At 42.4% G+C, this 11269-nt stretch overlaps 1 protein-coding gene across 1 annotated transcript in view; it reads left to right on the top strand.

The window, feature by feature from the left end:
* Positions 1–966: 966 nt before the first annotated feature.
* The window catches only part of LOC308300485 (protein NLRC3-like), a gene marked incomplete at both ends in the record, with an annotated part of 16095 nt that continues 5792 nt past the window's right edge, over positions 967–11269 (top strand). The window contains 4 exons of the mRNA XM_080744333.1: positions 967–2666; positions 2762–2932; positions 3509–3682; positions 5974–6029. Of these exons, the coding sequence (XP_080600459.1) occupies positions 967–2666; positions 2762–2932; positions 3509–3682; positions 5974–6029 (2101 nt within the window). The remainder of the gene's footprint in view (positions 2667–2761; positions 2933–3508; positions 3683–5973; positions 6030–11269) is intronic.

Raw genomic sequence — 11269 nt, 5'->3', positions numbered from 1 at the left:
AACTAACAAGGCGCGGTTGATTCAAGAGGCGACCACCGTCATGGCTCTAGTAGACAGTCTAGGGTCCTTGGTCCACCCTGAGATCTATTCTGAGATTCTAGCTGAGAAGACCAGACAGAAACAAATGAGACTACTGTTTGTAAATCTGCTAGATTCTGGTGGACCAGCCATCAGAGCAGCATTTTACAATGCTATTAAACAACACCAACCACAGCTGTCAACCACAGAGAAGCCTGGTAAGATTGTACTGCTAAATGAGAGTGCCCTCTGACATGAACACAGAATTCCCTTTACCTTTATACACTTCTGGAGGCGGTCTCATGTCAGTTCCAATTAGTTTCTCGAGCTAAGCAGAAATTACAATCTCAGCCCATCTTTTTCCGGTCGTATAGCCAACATAGTCTCACCAAGGACCAGGCTTGATAACCCTGGCCACAAGGCTTTTACGATTGTAGACTTGGACAAGACCGCAAGAAACAACGTTTTTGCGTGAAATTTTTATTTCACTACCTCGAGGCTAAGTCTCTTAGCCCTGTAGGCTTGCGCTAGCATAGCCAGCTAGTCAGTATTTTCCCCAGTGTATTCCCCTATGACATGCCCAAAATAGGTTGTGAAAGTGATACAGTGTTGCCGTAGATTTATTTGTTATGGGCTAATCGTTCCCTTCCCTCAACAATGGACCTAAGCTTACATTTGCCTGCTATATCCTCCTCCTACTAATATTGGAGCTATCACCTGCACACTCAGGCTATAGCTTATATTTGGCACAATAACACAACAGTCCACACAACAAAACAAAAATAAATAAAACTAGGAACACAATTTTAACTTTTTCAGACCTCCCATTTGAGGATTATATATCTCAATGTTGTGTTCTTTGATCTTTCAGAAGCTCAGTGCAAACGAGAACTGAAGACTAAACTGACAACAAAGTTTTTACTTTTGTCTGAGTGGATCACAAACGAAGGACAGACAACACTTCTGCATCAGATCTACACTGAGGTCTACATCACAAAGGGAGGCAGTGGAGAGGTCAATAAAGAACATGAGGTCAGACAGATTGAAACAGCTTCCAGGACACCAGCCTGTCCAGAAACAAAAATCAAAAGTGAAAACATCTTTAAAGCATTACCTGGAGACGTAAAACCAGTCAGAACAGTGATGACGAAGGGAGTGGCTGGCATTGGTAAAACAGTTCAAACTCAGAAGTATGCTCTGGACTGGGCAGAAGATAAAGCCAACCAGGATATCCACTTTGTGTTTCCATTCACTTTCCGAGAGCTGAATTTAGAGAAGAAGGAGTACAGCTTAGAGGAACTTCTTCATACATTCTTTACTGAAACCAAGAATGTAGGAATCTGCATCTTCGACCAGCCCAATGTTGTGTTCATCTTTGATGGGTTAGATGAACTTCGGCCATCTCTACGCTTCGGGAACACTGTGATGTGGACGGACCCCAAAACGTCAACCACATTGGACGTGATCTTGACAAACCTCATCAAGGGAAATCTGCTTCCAAAAGCAAAAATCTGGATAACCACACGACCTGCAGCAGCCGACCAGATCCCTTCTGATTACATTGACAGATATACAGAAGTGAGAGGGTTTGATGACAACCAGAAGAGGCAGTACTTCTTCAAGAGATTCAGTGATGAACGGCAGGCAGTTGAAATCTACTCACACATCCAGACATCGCGAAGCCTCCACATCATGTGCCACATCCCAGTCTTCTGTTGGATCACTGCTAGAGTTCTTGAGGAAATGTTGAGCTCAGAGGAGAAAGGAGCACTGCCAAAGACCCAGACGACCATGTACATCCACTTCATGCTGATTCAGTCCATACAGAAGAATGCCAAGTATCTAGACCTAATTCAGAAACATCCTGACAGGAATCCAAATGATGCTATTCTGTCTCTGGGGAAATTGGCTTTTGAACAGCTGAAGAAAGACCAACTGATCTTCTATGAAGAAGACCTGACAGCGTCTGGCATTGATATCGGAGACGCTGCAGTGTACTCAGAAGTGTTCACACAGGTATTTGGAAAGGTGTGTGGAACGTACAAGGACAAGGTGTTCTCCTTTGTCCATCTGAGCATTCAGGAGTTTCTGGCTGCCCTCCACGTCTTCATCACTTTCATCAACACTGGTGAAAACCTACTCTCAACCTCCAAGTGGTACAATGTATCTAGATGGATTTACACACCCAATATTCATCACCTCTACCAGAGTGCTGTAGACATGGCCACACAGAGTCCAAATGGACATCTGGACCTTTTCCTGCGTTTCCTGCTCGGCCTCTCTTTGGACACCAATCAGAAACTGCTAGAAAGACTACTGACACAGAAAGGAAAAAGCTTCAACACCAAGCTCACAGTCGAATACATCAAGAAGATGATCAGAGAGAATCCATCTCCAGAGAGATGTATTAATCTGTTCCACTGTCTGAATGAGCTGAATGATCATTCTCTAGAGGAGGACATCCAACAGCACCTGACATCAGGACGTCTCTCCACAGACAAGCTCTCTCCTGCTCAGTGGTCAGCTCTGGTCTTCATTTTGCTGTCTTCAGGAAAGGAGCTGGACGTGTTTGACCTGAAGAAATACTCTGCTTCAGAAGAGGCGCTTCTGGGGCTGCTGCCGGTGCTCAAAGCCTCCAATAAAGCTCTGTAGGTTCACTGATAACTAGATATATTTCAGATATTATATTATCTTTATTTAACAGAAAACCAAATAAAAATCTTTATCACTAATGTATCTCCAGGCTGAGTGGCTGTAAGCTGTCAGAGAGTTGCTGTCAGGAGTTGTCGTCAGCTGTCAGCTCCAGCTCTACTTTGAAAGAAGTTGACTTGAGCAACAATGACCTGCTGGATTCTGGCGTAAGCCTTCTGGCTGTGGGACTGGGGAGTCCACACTGCAAGCTGGAGACTCTGAAGTCAGTATGCCTGCATGTGTTCAACTGTGTTGAAATAAACCTAATACGTTTGTAAACTCAAAGGAACAGAATATAACATTGTGAAACTTCCACTGTGTGTGCGCGGATGCGCATGTGTGCACAGTGCACACGTTTGTTTGACATTTTAGTTATTATGTGATCTTTTATTTACAAAAATCTAATTAATAAATGCTTCAACACCAATGTATCTTCAGACTGAGTGGCTGTAAGCTGTCAGAGAGTTGCTGTCAGGAGTTGTCGTCAGCTGTCAGCTCCAGCTCTAGTTTGAAAGAAGTTGACTTGAGCAACAATGACCTGCTGGATTCTGGCGTAAACCTTCTGGCTGTGGGACTGGGGAGTCCACACTGCATGTTGGAGACTCTGAAGTCAGTATGCCTGCATGTGTTCAACTGTGTTTAAATAAACCTAATACGTTTGTAAACTCAATGGAACAGAATGTAACGTGAAACTTCTCACTGTGTGTGTGTGTGTGTGTGTGTGTGTGTGTGTGTGTGCGCGCGCGTGTGTGCGTGTGTGTGTGTGTGTGTGTGTGTGTGTGTGTGTGTGTGTGTGTAGTTTGTCAGGATGTCTGGTCACAGAGAAAGGCTGTTCTTCTCTGACCTCAGCTTTGCGCTCCAACCCTTCCCATTTGAGAGAGTTGAACTTGGCCTTCAATCATCCAGGAGAATCCGGCGAAGCGATGCTCTCTGCTGTTGTGAAGGATCCACACTATAGATTGGACACTCTGAGGTATGGGAGACTTGGTCTGTTTGTGAATGTTCATAGTGTCTACTGTAATAATAATAACAACTTGAATTTATAAAGCACCTTTCAAAAATACAAGGCCCTTAACAAGACAGAAACAAAGTCTCTGTCTTTCACGGTCCATGTCGTTGTTCAAGATCCCAATGGTGTGAGGATAGAAAGTTTCCCTGAATCTTCCTAGAACAGTTTGTGTATCCTCTATCTTTCCTGGACTTCAGCAGCTCTAACAGCCCATGTGCCGGTTGCTGTTGTCCTCCATTATTGGTTTGGTCTTTGACCTGCAACGATTGGTGTAGATGTCCTGGAGGGCTGGGAGGACACACCCTGCCGTCCTGACTACTCTCTGCAGGGCACAGTGCAGTTACCATACCAGGCCTCCTGTCAGGATGCTCTCTATGGTTCTGTAGTGCAAGAGGAGACACTCCAAATGTCCTCAGGCGTCTAAGATGGAACAGGTACATGGGTATCTTAGTGGTGTAGTTTATCTTGTACATCAGGCCCATTACAGGATGCTGTACTCTGTCAGCTACCGTGAGCCGCCCCACACTTAGAAAGTGATTAGCGGTAAGGTGAGCCCGAGATGGAAGGTTAAGCAGAAGCCTAATTAGATTGTTTTGGGCTGTTTGGATTCTTGTTGTTAGGGCCTTTGAGGCATGACGGTAGCATATGGACTCCATAGTCAAAGTGGGGATCAATGAGTGCTCCTGGACGATAGGTACGTGAACTGTAGGTTTAATGAGCCAGGCAGTAGGGAGGAAATGTGGCCTTTAATCAGCTTTTCAAAGCACTTTATCACTACTCATGTTAGTGCTTTTAAAGCACTTCATTGTCCTAGTCAGATAGACAGATAGTCATTTATTCAGCTAGGTTTTGGGTACCGGTATAATAATGAACTCCTTGAAGCATGTGGGAATGACAGACTGGGGCAGAGATTGGTTGAATATTAATGTGAATACTGGTGCAAGTTGGTCGGCACATGTATTGCAGAACCAGTACTGGTCCTGCAATAGCATCTGGTCCTGCAGCCTTCCTGATGTTCACCTTATTAAACATTGAATGAAAACTGTGAGATTTCCGAGCTCAGAGTATTTCATTTTATTATTCTATGGACATATGATGACAGTCAACTTGCACAGTTTCTAGAAATGAAATGAAACATTTTGTAACGTCCAAATAAAGAAAAGTGATCAGTCATCCACTTTAACAACAGCCCTGTTTGGTTTTGATGTAGACATCAGCTGTAGTAGATTGAATGTTTCAGAATGAGTTTCCTACCTGAGAATAAATAAAATAAATCATATTATGTTCCATTGGCTCAGGCTGCTGTGTTGGTTTAGTCTGACCAGCCAGTGTTCTACCTGTCACGCGGGTATACAGCGTATGCTGTCGAAAAAAAATATAAATAGGAATAGTGTCTGCCCACTCGACACGTCCATGAAACGCCTCTGTATACGCTCAGAATCCTCAGATGGGAGGGGGCTGGGCCACTGGGGGAACCACAAGTGACTTCATGTAAATGTTGCGTTTCTTGCTGATGACTGAAGAAGGTCTATAGTGGCCCAGCTGGTTCTGAGAGAATTAGCATCAGATCGGCTGCGGACGGCGAGAGTCAAAACAGCCGCGGCCTCCCTCATTAATATTAATGGTTGTGTTTACAAGTGTGATGATTCATAATGTATATTAACTCCAATATATCTTTCCTATTGTTTTTACGGTTCCTATGAAGTGAGCCTTCTAGAACATTCATTTATTTGTATGTGTGTGCGCGCGCTTGCGTACGCATGTGTGTTTGTGTGTGTGTGCGCGCGTGCATGCATGCGCATGCGCATGCGTGTGTGCGTGCATGCGTGTGCATGTGTGTTTGTATGTGTGTGTGTGTGTGTGTGCGCGCAACCTCAGCTAATTTCACAAACCACTGCACCAATCAGTGTCACATTTCTTGTGCACACTGCCAGTAGGTCAAGGAAGTAAAGTGATGTCATATTGATGATGTCATAGAGATCTACAGGGAAGCGATGTCATAATGATGATGTTATAGAGGTCTACATTATTCCAGCCTGGAGTGGTGACTGGCTGGCTGCTCCACCGCTCCAAACCTGTTATAATTGTAATATAGGATAAATACTCAAATCCCCTCATATCAGTGAACACTGAACAGTAGACAGTACGAGCCTTGATGTCCAAATGATCTGCTAGGTTCAGAGTATGCTGTCAATCATTGTTTATATTATCATAGAGAATATCCAGACCTGACTTTGTCTCTCCTCCAACTCCAGTGTGGACCATGGTGGAGTTTGCAGGCTGATACCAGGTGTTGAGAAGAGCACGATAAGTAAGTATCTATTCTGTTTTATTCATTCAATCAAAGCAGCATCACATCCAGCTATTTAGATCATTGGTTTTCAAAGTGGGGTCCGGGGACCCCCAGGGGTCCTTGGGGGGGATTCCAGGGGGTCCCCATCTAAATGTGTTAATAATACATACAGCATCACAATAGTTTTTTATCCATACAGTATACGTTGGCTATTCAAACATAGCAGATGTACAAGCTCACATTACGTCACTTTGTGACGGGCTATGAGCTTGTGCGTCTGTTATTTTTTAAATGTTGGAAAAATGCTGAATCATTTTACATTTCTTAACACAAACCTCTTCAGATGGGGGTCCACGGCCAAATATAAATTTGAGAGGAAGGAGAACCACTGATTTAGATGAAGCATGTGACATTCACTCATTCACATCCTACTCTGAATGAAGATGATAATAACCATAATATGTACAGTAGGCTAATACAGTATGTGATATTAACACAAACATTATCTCAAAGCACAAGAATGACAGTGACTGTCATTGTGACCGTCAGGTCGCAAGTTGCTATGAAAACCTCCACCGGCTGTCAGTCAGTCCCTCCATCTGTCTGCCACGTCACGTCACACTTTTGGCACTACTCTTATCTCCGGCACCGTTGCCCCTATCCATGCCATCCATGCCATTCCTCACATGGCCCTCTTCTAGCGCCACCATGAGGTTGCTTTTTGCAGACATGCAAACATTAATGGACATTTAAGGGCCCATTTGTGTATACATGCAACCTGGCGGTCACTTATCTCCCGATTAGGGAGTCTTACTGGTTGTATGTCATCAAGTCACCATAGAGCTGTCTGTCATGGGCATGATGTGCCCTCTAGCTGTCACCTGTGGGCATTACAGTCCATCTGTTACCATTCAAAGCAGAGGACTGGAGGATGGTTTGTTTAATACAGTAACGTGAGGTGAAATATTAGCCTGGGTAGACAGTGAATATAAATGCATACTGTATGTCTACATTCAATTAACACTGTGAATATAAATGCATACTGTATGTCTACATTCAATTAACACAGTGAATATAAATGCATACTGTATTTCTACATTCAGTGATACCGCACAGGCGCACACACAACGCAATATATGAAGGCAAGTTAAATCGAAAAAAAAAAAAAAATAGAACACGGTCGTGGGCCACTCACCAAGTACAGTCACACAGACAAAGATGTGTTGCAGAAATGGATTCTACAGGAAAGATCACATAGGGATCAACTGAGAAAAGTTAATTGTTATAGGATTTGCCTTGTCTATAGTTTTAACTTTGTGTTTTCATTTCCAGTTTAGTTTTGATTATTTTTTAAAGTGCTTTGTTTTTTCAGGGGTTAGATTAAGCAAGGTAAAAACTAAATAGCATATTCTACAAGCTCACACGAGTCTTGATTTGACACTTTGTGAGCTTGTAGATCTGCCACTTTTTAAAAATTTGACAAAATTAAAATTAAGGATCAAAAAGACATATTACCTGGGCACTTCAAAAATGACTACCCAAATAAAAATGATGGAGCACTCAACTGGTCTGCACATTAATTTATTTTAGAGCGGTGCACATGAACGTGCAGACCAGTTGAGTGCTCCATCATATTTATTTGGGTAGTCATTTTTGAAGTGCCCATGCAGGTAATATGTCTTTTTGATCTAGTTTGTCCTTGTTGAGCACCAACGAGTCCTTCTACCAATAACTGCTGGCTGAAGCACGCAGACATCTCCTACTTAAAATTAAGGATATTTCTTTCTAAGATATTAGTTACTTTAAAGTTAGTGCAAGTGGTTTTCTTTTGTTAAAATAAAGGTCCTTGCACACTGCTGCATGCGTTTTCATCCAAATATTGGAGCGTGTAAAAAAAGAAATCGTCCTGACGATCTTTTTTTGGGGGGGGACTTTGGATTTCGAAAAGGCAACGAAAAAAATGCACCATTGTTTAAAGACCTTGGGTGTTGAATAGCTAACTGTATATTGTGATAGTTCTCACTGCTATAGACCAATTATTTGTTTACAAATATTGACACTGCACAGGTGAATGTTTCATGTAATCAATCCCCAACAGATCTCCAAACCTGTTGTTTTGGGGAGCGTTTGTTTCAGTTCATTCAACCTCCTCTTGAGTGTTGGCTTGTGAGGCGCTCCTAGCGATAAATACTGTATACTTTATCTTGCAACGGTATTGCGAGCCGTGAATAGCTGACATACAAGCTGATATACAAGCTCACAACCGCATCATGGTAGAGACCGTTGTGAGCTTGGAGGTCTGCTATTCTCGGCTGTTCTCTGTGTGCAACACCTTAACAGTTTGCCAGCCGAAATAGAATGGTTGTTGATAGATTAGCCGTGACATTTCTATTATTGTATTATGATCTGAGACATAATATTATGTTTATAAACATGAGCCCGCCACCCCTCCTTCTTGAACCGCGCAGTTGTTTTTTTCTTTTTTTTCAATCCCCGGTCGTTTGCTCACAATGAATATCTGGATCTCCATCAGGATGAAGTGAAGTTTTAGGCTGAGGCATCGTCTCCCCGTGCGTTTCGCGTGCGCGATCCGTGTGCATATAATCCAAGCATATGGTCCAGGTATGACTGAACGGTCGATGTGAGCATTTTGGCTATCTTAGCCCTTAGCACTCCAGCTATGCTAATGTAATCGTCTAAACAGTAAATGGACGTCAGCAAGGAAGCTTAAAGAAGGAATGGACCTGACGTCACTTCCGCTTCATGTCAGAGCAGCCATGAGCTATCGATGGACGAGCGGTGACTAGGGAAGGTTAGACGATCGTCGATTTTCGGATAAAAAGCCCGTGGCTTGGAAAGGGTTAATGGGACAGAGCATTAATTAGGCTTGATGGACTGCACTCCCTCTGTTCTGATGACAGCCACTGGAGGCGGGGTTTGGAGGACAACTGCTTTGAATCGCTATTATCGTTTAAAATCAACAGAAACCAAGGATTATATATTTAGAGAATGAGAGATCACAGTAAAAAATCTCCATATTTGGAGAAAAACAGCATCTGAAAGGTTGATGTGATACATTTTTACATATTTAACACTGTTACTGAATAAACACTCTATAGCAATGAGTACTGTCACAATATAAATGTAAATTAGCTTGATATCTTTTAATTGGGATACAATACAGGGGTTCCAGGTGGTCCCCAGCTAAATGATGGAGAGTTGGTAACCAAATTCTTGAGAGTGTATCCCAAGAGTTAACATAATTGTTAAAGGACAACTTTGTTTTTTTACAACAAGGGTTCATATTTTAGATTGTAATTAGAGAAAATAAAAGATGAGTGTTGAAATGTTTTCATTTCATGCTTTCTATTGTTTTAGTGATTTTAGTATCTTGATTTCAGTGGGTACAAGTGGCTAAATGTGTCTTTTTAGACACAATAAGCCGCCAATTTCTTAGTTACTATTTAGACCAGCCCCCAAAAGTCACATCTGGCCATGAAAGATTGCGGTGCATCTTGGTCTTATTGGGTCTAAAATACATATTTAGCCACTTGCATGCAAGCCACCAACCTGGAGGCAGGCATGCAACTCAAAATCGTTAAAATCACTAAAATGATAGAAAGAAGCAAATGAAAACATTTTAACACTCATCTTTTCTTTTCTCTAATGACTATCTAAAATATGTACCCTTGTTGTAAAAAAAAACTAAAGTTGTCCTTTAAACATACCGTACATTAGGCCTACTTAATTTACAAGAAGTCTACACCAGGGGTCTTCAACAGAATATTTTTTTCTCCTTTTTTATTTTAACATCTTTAACCCTAACGTCCATATTCTGAGAACTTTAGCCAAAAATAGCAGATGCGAGGCGTTGTGAGCTTGTAGATCAGATATTTTCAGCAAAGAGGTTTGGTGTAGAGGGTAAAAAGAGCAGACTAAGTACAGAGTGAAAGGTCAAGTTTATTAAGTATTGACGGTTCAGGTGGTTAAATATCTGAAAACACAAATTGACGTGAATCCAAAACACACTGATGATTGTGCTGTCAAACAATGAAACTATATGGAATCCAGGAAAAGGTGGGGGTCCCCGCTTCATCTCTCTCTCAACTAAGGGGTCCTTGGCCTGAAACAACACAACAAAAGACCCCTGGTCTACACAATTAGAGAATGTAGAATAATTTATATTTTCAAAGAAGACAATGCTTAGTGGTGTGCATCATGATTTGGGGCTTGAAATAATGTCTGGTTAGTTCAGCTCTAAGCAGGGGGGTCACACCAAATTCTGGGTACAAGGATTCACTGCAGGCCCCCCATGGCATGAATGTTCTTCATAGGGGGAGGGGGGACGCATTTAGACTGGGAACGCATTATTACGCGTTCTTTTGTGCTTTAACTACTGAAAAATAGCAGATATACAAACTCACAGGGCGCCCGCTGGCCTACTGGTCCAGGCGCATACATTGCCACATAGGCATTGATGCCTGATGGCATCACCGGTTCGATTCCCGATCCGGACGACCTTTGCCGCATGTCACTCCTCGTCTCTCCCCCCATTTCCTGTCAGTCTAATGTCCTATCAATAAAGGCATAAAAGCCCAAAAATCTAAATCTTAAAAAAAAGCTATACAAGCTCACAACGCGGCTTGTAGATCTGCTATTTTTGAAAAATCGTGAACATTTGTGCAAGTCTTTGAATATTTCAAATCCTTCTAAGGTTTTTTGAAAAACCTATGTTTCTATGTCAGTGGTGCTCAAACTTTTTCTTGTGAAGGACCCCCAAAATTATATGTATTTGGCCACGGACCCCCATCTCAAGCTATTTAGTTCCAGGGACCCCCGCAGAAGCAAAAAAAATACATATATTCAAAGATTTGCACACATTGTCACAACTTTTAAAAGAGAGCAGATCTACAAGCTCACAGCGCGGAACTCTGTGCCGTGTGGTGAGCTTGTATATCTGCTATTTTTCTAAGTATAAAATAATTAGGGCCCCTCCTCCTTGGGCCCTAGTAACTCAGTCCCACTTTCTTATTTTTCCTCTTTCCAGAGTTTCTTCGAAAATATCTGATCTCAGTATAAAAGGCGTCGCGCTGTGATGCGTTGTGAGTATCAGCTGAGAAGTACAGAGTTATACAACGTGTCTATTTGACAAGCTGAGAGAGAGAGGGAGAGAGAGAGAGAGAGAGACAGAGAGAGAGAGAGAGACAGAGAGAGAGAGAGAGAGAGAGAGAGAGAGAGAGAGACAGAGAGAGAGAGAG

This window comes from Nannobrachium achirus (assembly GCF_963921795.1).
Source record: "Nannobrachium achirus genome assembly, chromosome: 2".
Lineage (NCBI taxonomy): Eukaryota > Metazoa > Chordata > Actinopteri > Myctophiformes > Myctophidae > Nannobrachium > Nannobrachium achirus.
Note: the sequence above shows the minus strand (reverse complement) of the source record. Positions and strands in the feature narration are given on the sequence as shown.